Source organism: Macrobrachium nipponense, chromosome 5 (genome assembly GCF_015104395.2).
Source record: "Macrobrachium nipponense isolate FS-2020 chromosome 5, ASM1510439v2, whole genome shotgun sequence".
NCBI classification, from domain to species: domain Eukaryota; kingdom Metazoa; phylum Arthropoda; class Malacostraca; order Decapoda; family Palaemonidae; genus Macrobrachium; species Macrobrachium nipponense.
Window position 1 is genome coordinate 75,691,574 of NC_061107.1, and position 17,574 is coordinate 75,709,147.

Below are 17,574 nucleotides of genomic sequence, written 5' to 3' on the forward strand. Positions count from 1 at the left end.
ATTGCAAGGCAGGCTTATAGTAAATTCACATCAACAGTGCATTTGATGTCTAGGCCCGTCCCTTACGACGCTCCTGATTGGTTGTTGATAAGCTAGTCACAGGGCTGGAAACTCTCAGTCTCTCGAGAGAGTTCACATAGGTATGATGTATGTTCCACCTCTCCTGAGGGATACGTCTTTCAAAGGCATCCCTCGGGAGAGGTGGAACATACATCCTGCCGATATGAACTCTCTCGAGAGAAACTTGAGAGTTTCCAGCCCTGTGATTGGCTTATCAACAGCCAATCAGGAGCGTCGTAAGGGACTGGTCAAGACATCAAATGCACGGCTGATGTGAATCTACTATAGTAAACTCAGTACAAATGCTAAACATGTCCTTTGAAGTATGAAATAGCTGACAAAGCGGCAGCGATTTGGTTTTGAAGAGTTAGAGTAATAAAATACTGATAGATTTCAGTGTGGGGTTAATTTTCATTCTTATTTTGAAAGGTCGGTCTGGATTCCAATGTTACATGTTGTAGTGCTGATGGTTTGTTGGTATAATTATAAGCTGCCAGTTCCAAATACCATCAGGTAATGGTTTATTTCCTCCACTCTATCATTAGGCTTATATTATCTTACTCCCGTAGGGGTAGTGCCGTCAGTGCACCCCATTCGGTGCAATGTAGACATTACTTAAGGTTCTTTGCAGCGCCCCTTCGGTGCTTAGCTGCAACTACTTTCATTCCTTTTTCTGTACCTCCCTTCGTATTCTTTCTTCCATCTTACTGTCCACCCTCTCCTAACAATTGTTTCATAATGCAGCTGTTAGAATTGACTCCTTTTCCACCTTTGTAACCTTTTACTATCAATTTCCGTTTCAGCGCTGAATGGCCTTAGTTGCCCCAGTGCTTGGCATAATGCCAAAAATCTACATAAATCAAATTATATTATCTCATTATAGTTCAAAATTTTCTTGTTTAATGTGAAGCTATCCAGTAAGCAAGTTTTGCAATAGTTCCTCAGTTAGGGATTGGGTAAACATTGACAGAATCATCTTCACTGGCGATCCCCACTGATTTTTGCATGCGTCTTTTTGCATGTTATGCAGTGTGTTATTGTGGTTGTGGGAGTGTCTTTAGTTGCATGTAGGTCGATTATTAGCAAGTCAACAGGCAAGGCTTCGTTCACAATAGATCTGCTGGGAGATCAAAGAACCTCATTAGCCATTAACGAAAAAATCCTAATTGCAAATGGCGACAGCAGATGGACCCGTATTAGAAATGTCAGATGTTAAAGATCAAATATCAGCTGTTATTAAGTTCAGGTGATTTTTTTTTCTCTCTCTAGCATTCTCAGACTCGTGTAAGTAACTAAGACCCCCGTTACTGAGGCTTCTCACTTGACTTGTTAAGTCTGTAAGAAAGACATTTCGACCTATGTATTTACTTACTTCATTGTTTCGTATTCTGAAGTGACAGTTACCCACTGGTGATGGGCTTACCTTACTGACCTTACAGCTCACAGCTCGTTCGGGTTGCCCCAGGTCCTTCAGTGTGAGGCACCTTTAATGTCTACCAGAGAATTGCTAATGCATCTTCCAATCTTGGATGGTGTGGGATGCAGCTTAGGTATTTGTCGAGCTTATTCTTAAACACATCTACGCTCACTCCTAATATGTTCCTCAGATGAGCTGGTAACGCATTAAATAGACGCTGCCTTATCGATGCTGGTGCGTAGTGGGTTAATGTCCTGTGTACTTTCTTTAGTTTTCCTGGTAGAGTTTTGGCTCTATTAATCTGTTACAACATCCCATATATCTATTTCTATTCTAAATTGAGTTTGCTAACTATCGTGTACTGCCATAGGCTTCCTCCTGGAGCGAGGTGGAGTTGTTGCTAGTCGTAGCAGATACTACCTGGAACGATAACTTACATGTGTTTCTTGGTTCTGTGTCTTTTCGTCGTTTATATTGATGAACATTGCCGAGTGAACCATGTTTGAAGGTGTGGGACATGGTTCAGCAACATCATTCGTGTGGTTTGTGACAGGATAATATGTACTGATGCTATGAGTGACTTTTGTTATCGCAGTACATCACGATAAACAGTATTCAGCATATTGCTGATTATTTAAGATATGTACCAGTGGCCATGACGGTAACTTTGATCAGACTAAAATCAAAGTAACCGTCTTGGAAGTAGAGATAATTTGGGGTAAATGAAGGAATACTGGAAATTGCAACTGGAAAGACTTTGACCTGGACTCCTCTGAGCGTGTTCTCCCGAAGTGTTTTCTGGAAGTAAAAGAACTCAGAAGAAACAATGTCGATTTTTGTCCGAGAGTGTGATGTTTGCTTTAGACTTCCTGCTTTTAAGAAAATGAAAGGTTGTATCTCCCCTTCTTTTCTTCTTCTTCCGTTTCCTTCTTCCATTCTCTTTTTCACCTCACTATTCCTTGTTGCTCTTTTTGCACCAGAGGGTTCGGAGAACAAGATGTACAGGACAGAGGAAGATGGAGAAGAAGGCTGGCTAGAAACAGCCACCCCATATAGAAATGGGAAAAGCTGAAGGCAAAGAAGAAGAAGAAAAGGTTCGGTGCGACAGGAAGTAAGAGTTAGTACTCAGAGCAGACATTTTCGAGCAAAGTTTTTGACGCTTTTTTTTCATTTTTAAAATCGACCTGTTAGTTAGTACACTTCATGTACAGAACCAGTTAAAATATATTGTGTTTTGCGAACTCGTAAAAATGAAACCACCAAGACTGCTCTAATGATTGGCAATTTGAGGAAAGAGATTGGCCGCTACTGAACCGTGTAGTTCGAGAATCACCGATTTCCACTGAGTATTTTAAAGTTCGGTTGCCATTGAGGTGGAGAAAGAAAAAAAAATCCGTCCGTCTGCCCTCAAATCTAAAAATATACAGAGTCTAGAGGGCTGCAAATTGGGATTTTGATCATCCACCCTCTAATCATCAAACATAACAAGTTGAAGGCCTCTAGTCCAGTAGCTTTTATTTTATTTAAGGTTAAAGTTAGCCATGGATCGTGCATCTGACAGCGCTCTCCGTAGCCATGGGACGCGCCTTCACTCTACCGCATCTGGTGAGCAACTGAAGAGCTGCCGGTAATAGCTGATGGTTTTATGGCAGTATTACATACCGTTGCACAGAAAACTCGATTTCTTCGGCGCGTTTTTTTTTTTTTTTTTTTTTTCTCTCTCTCGCCAGGTCAGGGACCTAGAAATGTTTACCCAAAATGTTGACCTTTATCTTCCTTTTTCGTTCCGAGGTCGAGGTCCTCCTTGATAAAGTATCGAGACTTCCTCGAGATAACATTGCTGCGAGTTCGAACCATCTGTTGAGTTCGAACCATCTGCTGACTGATTAGCTTCCGTCATATCAAACGTGAAGTGATAAGATCATTTATTTGTTTGCCCTTATTACTCATGAATGTGATTCGTTATTGTTGATCGATGAATATGAATAAAAGTAACATTAATAATAATAACAAGCTATGGTCTTTGCCTGCCACCTCGGTCGCTGCGAGTTCGATTCTCGGGCATTCCATTGAGGGGTCAGCGATGTGTATTTCCGGTGACAGAAGTTCACTCTTGACGTGGCTCGGAAATCACGTAAAGCCGTTGGTCCCGTTGCTGAATAACCACTGGTTCCATGCAACGCAAAAACACCATACAAACAAACAAACAAACAACCTCATCCTAGAATAGTTGATAACAGGAAGTCGACGCTTTCTGGAGACTCTCTCTCCAAGGGGAAATGGTCTGTAACCATGATGATAATAATCCTGAGAGCGGAAAATTTGAAACAAGCTCTGCAATTATGGGAAAGTGAATCTTTAATTGTGAACTTCCAAGGCATGCTAAGTTCCATTTGGTACATAGATGAAAGTTCCCTGTTCCTTATGGCTTACTGTGTAATCATCTCTGTTGAGTAATGCGCTTTCACATTGCTAGGGTTACCGCTTACCAAGTTCCAAAGAACGGTATTCTTTAGCCCTTTACCGTCAGTTCTGCGCGGTTAATATATAGGTCAATATAGCTATTATTCGGCCCATAACGGCATGAAATTTATGCTCAGTGATTAAAGTTAAGAGTGGCTTTTCCCTTACACGTATAATGATGGCTACGGTGTTGGCGATGATGTTATATTTACTATGATACAAATGGCCATCACATTTACAATGTCATCAGAACATTTATCTAAGTTGTTCACTGAAATATTTTTTAGTTGTACGAAGGAATCTATGGATTACTATTCCCCATTTATGTTAGCCTTGGTTCGTCGTATGGAAGACGATATTTGCCGTCATTTAGGGGCTAAATTGCTTGGAGCCAAACCTTGACTTATTGAAATGATACATACATGATTGGTTTGCTTCTGTTTTATCAAAGTTGTATTCGTGAAGCGCAGCCAAAACCTTGACTAAAGTCCTTTGTTGCATAACCTTCGAAAGCAGAACAAATTAGGCTTCTAATGTAGCAACAGATTTAATGCACATCTTCATTTGATGTTCAAATTGTTCCTGGTGGTTAGAAATGAATTTCTCTATATAATGTGGTTCGGATCCCATCATAAAACTGTAGGTCCCGTTGCTAGGTAGCCAATTGGTTCCTAGCCACGTAAAAATATATAATCCTTCGGGCCAGCCCTAGGAGAGCTGTTAATCAGCTTAGTGGTCTGGTTAAACTAAGATATACTTGACTTTTTTAAATGTTCAAACCTCTTGGGTTTCAACTGCCAAATTCTCTTGTGACAGATAGAAAGTTCCTTGGCGACTGCTAAATTTCCACGTGGCATTAAGATACATAATCATCAAGACAGTATAGTACTGTCCAATGAAGTCCATTGTTTTTAAGATAGTTTTGTTTTTCCAGTTTTATATTTTGAATCTACCAGCCATAGCTACTACGTAGATTCCCAGATGACCTGAAGAGCTTACCTCGTTCAAGTTCTTTTTATCTCCGACAGTATCACCATATCTGTATCTTATGGTCTGACCGGGAGCTTGGTCGAGATTGTTTTGATAATTGCCCATTTCGATATATGGCTGAAGTAGTATTGATAACGAAAGTTCATTTCAGCTTTGTATCATATTGCAAGGCAATTTTCTCACGTCATGCTATAATATTTATTAAGTATATTAAGAAAAAGTCTATGGATTATTGTTAATATAAAGATGATACATAGTAGCTGCAAAATTCCAATGCCAATTTACTGAACCCGATAATAGTTCCCTGAAGTCCAAGTAACTCGAGTTTCTGCAGATGTCCGCCATAGCGTTATCCTTTCGACAAACACCAAATACCAGTTATTTTATCCATTAGAAAAATCTCTTTGGGGGCACAACCAGCCAAGATCTCATATAAGCCTTCGTTCGTAAACGATTCACCGTTTATATGTAGGCATGACTGAAGGTTCTTTAGAGCGTTCTTCGGCCCATAGCTGCAACCCTTTTCATTCCTTTTACTGTACCTCCACTCATATTATCTCTCTTTCATCTTGCTATCAACGCTTTCTTAACAACTATTTCATAGTGCTTTCCCCCTGTTACACCTTTCAAACCTTTTTACTCTGAATTTCCTTCCCAACGCTGAATGACCACATAGGTCTCAGCGATTGGCCTTTGGCCTAAACTCCAAATTCAGTTCAATTCAATTCACCGGTTATATGGAAGTATCTCCGTTGTGGACGCTTAGAATTCCTGAGTCCTTGTGCCTTTTGGTCTTCTATTTTGCTGCTGTGTTGTTGCTGCTGCTGTGCTGCTGTGCTGCTGTGCTGTGCTGCTGTGTTGCTGCGCTTTGCTGTGCTGTGCTGCTGATGCCGCTGCTGTCTGCTCAATAATGCGACGAAGAAGAAAGAAGCTAGGGAAACTAGCGAAGGAAAAATGAATGGAATTCCCTCGCAATAAAACATGTCTCCTCCTCCTCCTCCTCCTCCTTTAACAAAAGGGATACAGCTTTGGCAAAGGCAATTTCGGGCAACGTCGGTGTTGGCAAAATCCGTGTTGGGGGGGCATGGGGTGGGGGGCAATCCTGCGAGACGCGGCCTGATCAAAGAATTCCTCAAAAGGATTTTGTGTCAGAGGAACAACATCGGTGTTTGGGAAATTTGCAAGTTACAGCTCTCTCTCTCTCTCTCTCTCTCTCTCTCTCTCTCTCTCTCTCTCTCTCTCCAGCTACACAACCTTAATAAAGCTCGTGCGTGCGTCATCCATCGCATTTTTTGTTTTCACCGTCTCTGCCTGTCAGATTCTTTAGTCGGGAGCGACAGCTGGTGTCCTCCCGTGGTCATAATAACAGATAAATATCTGGAGATAAATTATTATCCGGAACCAGCAGCTGGAATTTGATTAGTCCTGGTTCCGAGAATTCCATGCGAGTACGGCACAGCTACTCCCGCGCCAGCGCGTACGCTTAGGCTTATACTGATACTCGTGAATTTATTTTTAACATGTGATTTCCCCGTAGTACAAATGCTCTCTATGCAGTTCATAGACTTGTTATTAAAACAATTTATTGGGAAGTGATCATTTCATGAAGTCATTTAAAAATGTAATTAAAATCCGTTGTTTTAAATGATTTACGTGAAAATAGAGAATAATATGTTGAAAACACTGGAATTATAGGTGGTGGTTTTCAACAATGTTGCATAAATTATGTGTCTAGTGTAAGGGAATAATCGATTTTTCCCAAAAAAAAAATTTTTTCATGAATTTTTTTTTTTTTTTTTTTTTGCAAAATATAACAAACAACTATTTCAAAAAGAATTTTTCCCAGAAATCAACAGCGTTATAAATTACTTTTCCTCGAAATACTCGTAGCCTAAGCAGAGAAGCCCTCTCTTCACAAATATTTATAGCGGAACGGAAGAGCAAATTTATAGGTTCATTTTGAAGAGGGATTTCCGCCCTACCCCAACCCCCACCACCAAAAAAAAAAAAAAAAAAAAAAAAAAAAAAAAAAAAAAAAAAAAAAAAAAAAGTTCTTACGCCACCCTGAGGAGAAATAAATGAGCCTCCGGGTTAAGCTCTCCTCCTCTTACCCTGAGATTTGAAACTTAATCGGGGGTGGGGGTGGGAGGGGGGGTTCATATTTCTTAGCATTTATGCGTCTTCATTTAAAACTCCTCTGGGGAAATCGTTTCGTATGCCGGCATGATTCTCTCTCTCTCTCTCTCTCTCTCTCTCTCTCTCTCTCTCTCTCTCTCTCTCTCTCTCTCTCTGTGGATTGCTGTCTGTATTTTATGTGATCTTTCTTTCTGTGAGACACAGACGTTATGGTTTCTCAGTTATTAATTTTAGATATCTTTCATCATTAGTAAGTGGTAGTTCCTAGTGTATTAAGAAAAACTTCTGTCAGATAGAATAATCTACTAAAATTATAAAGTCAGTTCAATGAAAAGTAACTGCTCTTCTTATTCAAGCATTGGTTCATAATTTATACTAATAAAAAAAACTTGAGTTTTATCTATTGTAAAAGGGTATTATCTCTTGCATCAGCCAGAAAATCGTATAGAGGTAAGCATTGCAACGGAAAAACGTAATGGTAGTATTGTTGATTATATTATATATAATTTTAGTAAATACCGTTTCTGTAACAGTCGCTTTTTCCCGGTCTATTATTTAAGTTCTGTAACTTTCATCATCGGATAGAAAATTCTGAGTAATGTATTTCCTGCCGAATTTGATGAAATACCGAAGCTTTCGTCATTTTCAATATCCAGTTGAAAGTGAAGGCTTCGTATTTTCCCGATATTTCACATTTTACCCTTTTGCGACATACCGTCCCTCTCAATAGTTAATTTTCAATTTTACAATTTTTTTTCTAAAGAGTAAGCTGACATAATGAGTACTTTGTGGACGTTAAAAGATAAACATGGCAGTTTGATTTCCATGAATATATAACATGATTTACATCCATACGAAAGATTAATATGATTTCGTAATATCCCCTTACTGATCGATTCGCGTATTTGTACCATGTACCCACCGGAGCACTTTATGTAACTCAGGGGTTGCAAAGAATACGTTATTCATAACTGTTTTGATGAAAAGCACCCTGCCTGTTGTGTGTGCAAGGGCAAAGCACCATCCATCTAGAATAATATGATATCATGAAAGTAGATGAGGAGCGCAGCGTGGTTATTAGATACCCTTACCGACAGGTATTGCCCATGAAAGGAACATTATTGTGTTATATATATATATGCTAGCAAAATGGCAGGCCACTGGGTGCTTTATTACATCCTCAGATGGATGACTGAATCACTTGTTCGCCGTTACAGTTCGTAGTTCAAACAAGCAACATTGTTTTTTTCATCAGATTTATTTGTTTTTTATTCATTTACGTACGTGGATGCTAAGTAAAAGTTAGTTTTTCACGTGTGCTACCTACGTACATACTGACAAAAGTTATTCGCCCCGTCGGAATGAAGATAATAAGCACTCCGTAAGACGTGACGCAGAGATGGGGTAATGGGCGCCTCTCTCTCTCTCTCTCTCTCTCTCTCTCTCTCTCTCTCTCTCTCAGATAACAGTATGTTTACGGTTTACTCCGCGTTGAGAGAAACATTACACCACATCCGTCCCAAGTTTTCACTCTGAAATCTTAAGCTTTGACAATCACACTCCCACGTTATTTATAAGATTCAGTTACCCGTATTTCCAGTTAAACGAAAATTCATTCTTTCTCATTCAGATTTGCCTGGAATTTCCTGTATTTAGGGAAAATGCCTTGTTGAAATACCTGCAGGGTTAGAAGACATTCGTCTTATCGTTTTTAGACTCGATGAATAGCGCATTGGACACGCTATACATACACACACACACACACACACACACACACACACACACACACACACACATATATATATATATATATATATATATATATTATCCCAAAGGTTGCAAAACATGTGACATAATCGTACATTAAGATAGTTTTCATCAGAAGTGCTTTTCATAGAAGAAAAAAATTATCCTCAGTTTTTTCTTATTCGTATGATGTTAGCATTCCTTATCAGCGTTGGGCACGTGCGCTCTTGCAGGTCTCAGCAATTCATTTTTAGTATAAAAGCGTTCCTAAACATTCCAGTGCCAAGAAAAGCATGATTTTATAATTACAAAATATTTTTTTCTAGAGTTTTTATGAAAGTTTATTAAACTAAAATGCCGGTAATCCTCAAATCTGTTTTCAGTGGATACTTATTAGTTATTGAATGTTTTACAGATACAGTAATTATGATTGATTAGTTATTGAATGTTTTACAGATACAGTAATTATGACTGATTAGTTATTGAGTGTTTTACAGATACAGTAATTATGACTGATTAGTTATTGAATTTTTTACAGATACAGTAATTATTTATGACTGATTAGTTATTGAATGTTTTACAGATACAGTTATTATGACAAGAGTTGCAGAATGAGAGCAGAAGCTGCAGTGACTGCGAAAAAATCCGAAAGTATGGAAACTAGAGAGTCTGAAGTGGGTTTTAATAAGAGTTAAGATTATAAGAGTGAAAGAGGAAACTTATTAGGGAAACCTGCAAAATAAGAGATAAAGTAGTCATAGAAAAGGTGAAGAGAGTCTGTGGAAGCAGCAGCTGACTGTGTGAAGGTATTTTTAATTCATATAGTTCCTGATAGATGAGAATTTGAAGCAATTAGAAACATTTTGGAATCATTTCTCTGTTATATTTAGGTTAAGACGAGAGAGAGAGAGAGAGAGAGGAGAGAGAGAGAGAGAGAGAGAGTTTATTTGAAAAATGATTAACCTTCAATTTGAATAAATTAGTATTCTCAGCTAAATGAAGGTAACTGATTTATTTTTTTTATTTTTTTCAGGTGTGTCGCGTCATGTCGTCAAGCTTCAGAGTAGTTCTCCTCCTCCCTTTTTCTCCTCCTCCTCCTCCTCTTTTCATTCCATTCCCTCTCACGCCCCACTCACAACCGGTTCCCCTCTCTCCCCGTCATCGAATTCCGCCGTCGTGAGCGAGGGCTCTGGAGCGTCGAATTCTTTCCCGCCTTCAGCGTCCAATCAGTCCACAACCTTCGCCTCCAATTTGATGAAGGTCCTCGACAGTCCCTCTTCATCCTCCTCGGCTCCCGAACCTTCAGTATTATTGCCTTCGTTATTTCCCCCAGCCGTCTCGTCCACCGCCCCCTCCCCCTCCTCCTCCTCCTCCTCCGGACCACCTGGGGCGAGGAGGACCTGGCCGCCCTCCATGTCACCTCCACCGCCGTCTACGCCGTCGTCCATATTTTCCTCTTCGCCTCCGTCTTCTGTCTGTTGGACTAGCGGCCGAAAGGGGCGGACGATCTCCCTCACGCCCGATCACCGCGGGAACCTGTGGCTGCTCACCACGTCGCTCTTCGGGTAAACATCTCCCATTCCTCGTCGACCCCGTAGCGGGGTGTAGTGCCGTCAGTGCACCTCAAGTGATGCACTGTGGGCATTAATTAAGGGTATTTGCAGGGTTCCTTCGGGCCCGAGAGAGAGAGAGAGAGAGAGAGAGAGAGAGAGAGAGAGAGAGAGAGAGAGAGAGAGAGAGAGAGAGAGAGAGAGAGAACCTTCCCAGATTTCTGGAATGATCAAACTAAATAATGATGCAATTGAAAAGGTGAGAATTTTGTTGTAATTGTAAATTAGTAGAGAGCGCCTCAGTGGCGTGGTCGGTATGGTGTTGGTGTGCCACCTCGTTGGCCGCGAGTTCGATTCTCGGGCATTTCATTGAGGTGTGAGAGATGTGTATTTCTGGTGATAGAAGTTCACTCTCGACGTGGTTCGGAAGTCCGTCAAGCCGTTGGTCCTGTTTGTCAAACACGGTGGAAGTGCAAAGTATTATTTTCAAGTTGGTTTTCTTGTGGTGACCATCCTAATTTTACTTATTAATTTGTTCGTATCTTGACGAAGACGTTTTTAAATTGTTCGTATCTTGACGAAGGAAGACGGTTTTAATTTGTTCGTATCTTGACGAAGACATTTTAATTTCTTCGTATCTTGACGAAGACGTTTTCAATTTTTTCGTATCTTGACGAAGGAAGACGTTTTTAATTTGTTCGTATCTTGACGAAAACGTTTTTAATTTGTTCTTATCTTGATGAAGACGTCTTTTATTTGTTCGTATCTTGACGAAAACGTTTTAATTTATTCGTATCTTGACGAAAACGTTTTTAATTTGTTTCTTATCTTGATGAAGACGATTTTTATTTGTTCGAATCTTGACGAAAACTTTTTAATTTGTTCGTATCTTGACGAAAATGTTTTAATTTGTTCGCATCTTGACGAAGACGTTTTCAGTTTGTTCGTATCTTGACGAAACCGTTATAATTTGTTCGTATCTTGACAAAGACGTTTTTTATTTGTTCGTATCTTGACGGAGACTTTTTTTATTTGTTCATATCTTGACGAAAACGTTTGAATTTGTTCGTATCTTGACGAAGACTATTTGTAATCAGAGATTTTCCTCCATTAGGACCTAAAGAATTTCATCTTTTGAAACCTTAAGTTGTCCATCATATTTAGGGGACCAAATTGAGGAGCGGAAAAAAAATGAAATATATGTATTTTGTGCCTGGTTACAAAATTTAAGGGGGGCCAGGCACCCAGTTGAGAAAAAGGGGGAGGTTGGGAATTTGATTCTGCTCGCACGAAAAACCGCAGAGTATTTTATCTTTTTCACCGAAAAATCGAAGGGAATTCAATTTTGTTGCTGACAAACGTTTTTAGGATTTTTATTCGGTATTTTAGGGGTAGACGCGGAAACAGGTTTTTTTTTTTTTCTTTTTTTTTTTTTTTTTTTTTAAGTTTGGAAAACGTTCGTTTTCAAGAGAAACTGTGAATATGAGCAACTTCAGTTTGATTACGTCTCAAACACTCACTAGTTGATGTATACAGATCAGTAACTCAGAATAGATTGGAACAAAAAGATAAAAATTATTCACCCTCTCTCTCTCTCTCTCTCTCTCTCTCTCTCTCTCTCTCTCTCTCTCTCTCTCTCTCTCTCTCTCTACATAAACTCTCTTAAACAAGTGAGGAAAGACAAGAGACTGATTGTCTTTGTTGACGGCCATACTGTATGGCGGAAGGGGTGAATATGTCAGAAAAATAATTGGTAAGGTGAAGAAAGTATAAGAAAGTACACTAATAGGTTTATACCTATTAAGGGTAGGATGAATGAAATTTGGAATAGTATTGGGAACAATGATGACGTTGAAGAATATTGAGAGAGAAAAACAAGAAATGTAATAAAAGTAAATGAAAGTACAAGTTAAGAGAGTCTCTAGAAATGCACGTAAGAAGTAGAAATCCATCCATTATGAAATTAACTTGACAGAAGATCCTGACTTAACTGTCAATTTCATTCATTATTTAGTAAATAAAAAGAGATATGCCATTTTCCTTTACCTTTAAATTTAATTTTGTTTAATTGGAGGAACTTGATATTGACATGAATGCCCAGCGCCTTGTTGCTTGATTAATTAGATGTAAGGCTATTCATTGATAAGGAACCATTTTTAGAGACTTTTTACGAACGTACTTGAAGATCAGCGAACCCTTGTGTTAAAGAAAAATATATTTTACTCAGTGGCCAAAATAGTGAGTTTAATTTTGTGAACAGATCGTTAGAGAAAACGACGTGACTCCAAAAGTGTTGGTTAAAACATCTGCGGGATCTATTTTCATCTCAAGAACGTGAACTATATCTGTGGCGATTGCAAAATTGGCATATTGATTCGCCACTGAAGTTATTTTTACTTGCGATTATACCACGCGGTTGTCATATTCCATCAAGTGTGGAGGCCTCGTGTGTGTATGTGTGTTGTGTATGTATGTGTGTATGTGCGTGTGAATTGTGATTATTATTATTTGTGGGTTGTGTTAGAAGTATGTTTATGTGTATCTAAAATTTACATATATTGATTTTTTATTTCAGGTATTTTTGTAAGTGACAATTTTCTGATATCTTTGTTTTTCCGACCAGCACCCACATCATTCCCATCTTATCCAAAAATTGTGTTAGAGGAAGAATGCCCATCAGAACTAACATTGAGAGCAATAACTTCCTTTTCGTACCATAGTTAGATTTTCAGTTAACCTGAGTTTTATATGAAGTCGATGAATACTTCTTCAAGGTTGGTTTGGTCGAGGTTAGTTAGTTTATTTTATCTTAAATGCTTTTTGTGTCTTTTGCTAAATTGAATTGGATACCATTTTAAACCACATGTCCATTTCTAGGTAAAGAAGTCGATCTCCATTTTTGTTACTTTGAGAAGGCTTCCTATACGCCAGAAAAAGGTGTTTCATGTTAGGTATTATAACTCTGTGTCCTTTGAGAGTGAAATATTTGTGAAATGTAGTTAGTTATTCATTGAAAGAGTTTAGATTTGTAGGCCCTCATAAAGTCGGTGCTGAGTCAAGCGTTTCAAGTTTTTGACATAGTATTACTGAAGGGTATGTATTTATTGCCTAAATATGTTTCAGATCTCAGCTTACACCAAATTCAGTGTGGGTGCTTAACTTCACTTCCATGACCTGGAATGCGCCTGGCTATCTGTCTGATTATGTAGATACAGCAACAGACAGCGGCCTGACAGCTTCCTCTTCCAGCTCCTCTATTCCATCTGCAACGAACCCAACTCCGGGAGATGAAAAACCAGCTGATTTGCAGTCATCCTCTGCATCTCCTCAGCCAGCGGCGTTTTGTTCGTGGTCCAAAGGCTTAATTACGATCTATGCCTCCAACGGATCGTGCCACATATGGTTTCTTCCTTATAACAAAGGGAGGTGGGTACAACTGAATGCCTTCGGAGGGTCTGAGCGACCCTCGGATGTTGTGTCTGTGGATGCCAGTTGGTGTGGAAAACTTCAAGACTCACTTTGGCTCTTGGCCTCCCATCGACAAGCGACTCGGGAGGAGGACGATCTGTCTTCTCAGGAAAATAATGGCGTGAAAGGAGGAGGAGGAGGAGGACGTCTGACCATTCGGCAGACCCTTTGGAAGTTGGACTCTAAAGGCAAGTGGTCTCCTCTAGACGTAAGGTACAACAAAGACCAATCCCTCCTTCCCTCTCCTAATACGAGGACGACCTGGAGTGATAATCAAGGGGGCCTTTATCTTTTATGTGAAAATGTTCATAGTGAAAATAGTGTTCATATAGTGAAGTTCGACCAAACTTCAGGCACGAGGACTATCATAAACCTGGAATCAGACCGTCGGGAAACGTTTTGGATTCCAAACACTACAGGGAGATTATACTCTTTATATTCAGACCCCGATGGAAACCGAGTGATAAAAACGAGTAGTTATTATACCGGTAAAGTTATTAGCATAGATAGTTTTGACACACCAATACGTTCAGATATTTTAGTGAGAATAAATGGAACCATATATAGCAACATACCCTTTTGCAATGTAGACAAAGACGTAGACGTTCCTAGAACAGTGCTCGAGTTGCATCGGTTTTTCCCGGCAACAGGATGTTCAAATAGTACTTCTATCATCAACTACGAGTATAATGTGCACGAGGAGGTGACCATGTTACGTGTGTCCAAAAGAATAGTGCCCGAAACAGAAGTGGGAACCAATCCTCGCGCGTCTCATACGAGGGCTGTCTTCGAGGAGGCGCCCTCGGGTGGTGGGGGTCAGGTCGTCGTCGTCAGAGACAGTACTGAAGAGTCGGAGGCGGAGCTGGTATTCACGGCGAGTACCCCTCCTGACGAGGATCCTGGCGGGGAAGCCGGCCTGTCTCGCTCGAGCAGCGTCGGGGGAAACACCGTTGTCACCGACATCAAGGAGGTGAGTATTTTGCAGATTGCGTAAAACATCATCTGAACAGTGATTCGTGTTTGCATAGCATCTCTTATATAATGTAATACAAGTTTGCATAGCATCTCTTATAAAATGTAATTCATGTTTGCAAAGCGTCTCTCCTAAAAAGTAATTCACGTTTGTATAACATCTCTTCTAAAATGTAATTCATGTTTGCATAACATCTCTTCTAAAAAGTAATTCATATTTGCATAACATCTCTTCTAAAAAGTAATTCATATTTGCATAACATCTCTTCTAAAAAAGTAATTCGTGTTTGCATAACATCTCTTTCAAAAACAAGTAATTCAGTTTGCATAACATCTCTTTCAAAAAGTAATTCATGTTTGCATAACATCTCTTCTAAAAAAGTAATTCGTGTTTGCATAACATCTCGTCTAAGAAGGAATTCATGTTTGCATAACATCTCTTTCAAAAAGTAATTCATGTTTGCATAACATCTCTTCTAAAAAAGTAATTCGTGTTTGCATAACATCTCTTCCAAAAAGTAATTCATGTTTGCATAACATCTCTTTCAAAAAGTAATTCATGTTTGCATAACATCTCTTCTAAAAAGTAATTCATGTTTGCATAACATCTCTTCTAAAAAGTAATTCATTGTTATTTTAGATACAGCATTATTCTTTGTAATGGGCTGAATTTCCCTACAAGTTTATTCATGGACGTATACCACGCAATTAAGTAAACATTCCCTCACGTCTAAAGCAGTTACGTTCTATGAAAATACAATGTATTGTAGCCAATAACGGCCTATTTTATCTTCACTAAAACAAATAAACATAAAGACGAATTCTGCATGAAAAAACAAAAGAATGAAAAGAAACGGCTCGCAAGGCCAGATGAAAGAACCGATAATGACGGCTATTTCGTCACGTGCCAACTTGGATCCATCCCAGCGCTCCTCGCCTACGTAACGCCTGAGGAGGAGGAGGAGGAGGAGGAGGAGGAGGAGGAGGAGGATGATCAAGGCCAGGAATGTTGTGCACACAAAATGTGTCAAGCGCCTTTAAGAGGATCGGATCGGTTTAAGCGGCACAGTTAACCTTATTTCTGAAAGACGCAGCTACAGCTTTTAATTTCTGCACCGTGAGCCAACAACCATTTACAAGCGCCTCATTGGCGTGGTCGGTTTGGTCTTGCCACCCCCCCCCCCTACCTCGGTGACCGCGAGTTCGATTCTCGGGCATTCCATTGAGGGGTCAGAGATGTGTATTCCTGGTGTGATAGAAGTTCAATCTCGACGTGGTTCGGAAGTTGCGTAAAAGCCGTTGGTCCCTTTGCTGAATAACCATTGGCTCCGTGCAACGTAAAAGCCCCATACAAACAAACAAACAAACATTCGCGTATCTGCACTGCTCTTGCGATGAACCTTATTCCATAACTCAGTCATGTCTTGTACTTCTCAGAGTTAATGTGCATTTCTGTGACTCCCATATGGGTCTTTGGCTCTTTTTGATGAGAATGTAACTGAAACCCTCATTCCTGTATATTCAGGTTTTCGGGAGATATGACATTGGTCTAATAGTCAGATCTGCTTAGTAGATTTTTTTTTCTTTCTCGAGGTTTTTTCTTCTTTCTCTCTTTCTTTTGTTTAAGTCTCGACTTATTTTATTCACTCTAGATAGGAACGTATTTTGGCCTGATCTATTCCAGTTTGGAATACAGCTCTAGTACTTGGGGTTATCATCTTCTGTATCTTCGATAAGATCAAATCAAGGATCAATTCTTCTGATCATTCTCCCAAATCTTTTTACCTGTTCCTATCATTCGCAGGTTGGTTCCTATCTACTCGGTCATTTCTGAAAGAAAAATCACTATCTATTCTGTATGTATGATTTCGGTCACTTCTGAAAGAAGCATCCTATCTGTTCTGTATGTATTCTTCGGTTTCATTCTGAAAGAAACATCAATCTATTCTGTATGTATTATTTCTTCGGTCACTCTGAAAGAAACATCCTATCTATTCTGTATGTATTATTTCTTCGGTCACTTCTGACAGAAATATCCCATCTATTCTGTATGTATTATTTCGGTCACTTCTGAAAGAAACATCCTATCTATTGTATATGTATATGTAATCAACGATAAGATCAAATCAAGGATCAATTCTTCTGATCATTCTCCCAAATCTTTTTACCTGTTCCTATCATTCGCAGGTTGGTTCCTATCTACTCGGTCATTTCTGAAAGAAAAATCACTATCTATTCTGTATGTATGATTTCGGTCCTTAGAAAGAAAGCATCTATCTTGTTCTGTTGGTAAATTGAATTTCTTGGTCACCTCCTGATCTGTTCCTATCTTTCGTATGTATTATTTCTTCGGTCACTTCTGAAAGAAACATCCTATCTATTCTGTATGTATTATTTCTTCGGTCACTTCTGAAAGAAACATCCTATCTATTCTGTATGTATGATTTCGGTCACTTCTGACAGAAATATCCCATCTATTCTGTATGTATTATTTCGGTCACTTCTGAAAGAAACATCCTATCTATTGTATATGTATTATTTCTTCGGTCATATCTGAAAGAAACATCCTATCTATTGTGTATGTATGATTTCGGTCACTTCTGAAAGAAACATCCTATCTATTCGGTATGTATTATTTCTTCGGTCACTCCTGAAAGAGACAGTCACTTATTCATACAATCATTTAATCCAGATTGCCATATAGAGTAAAACTCCAAAGAGGTGACTCGACAGGTTAACAGTCCCTCTGTGGGGGGGGGGGGGGGGGGGGGG

General features: G+C 39.4%; 1 protein-coding gene across 1 annotated transcript in view; it reads left to right on the top strand.

Annotated features, from left to right (window-relative positions):
- Positions 1-9,851: 9,851 nt before the first annotated feature.
- Positions 9,852-17,574, top strand: part of LOC135215415 (uncharacterized) — a 23,370-nt gene continuing 15,647 nt past the window's right edge. The window contains exons 1-2 of the mRNA XM_064250027.1: positions 9,852-10,377; positions 13,486-14,800. Coding sequence (XP_064106097.1) covers positions 10,067-10,377; positions 13,486-14,800 — 1,626 coding nt within the window. The 5' untranslated portion in view covers positions 9,852-10,066. The remainder of the gene's footprint in view (positions 10,378-13,485; positions 14,801-17,574) is intronic.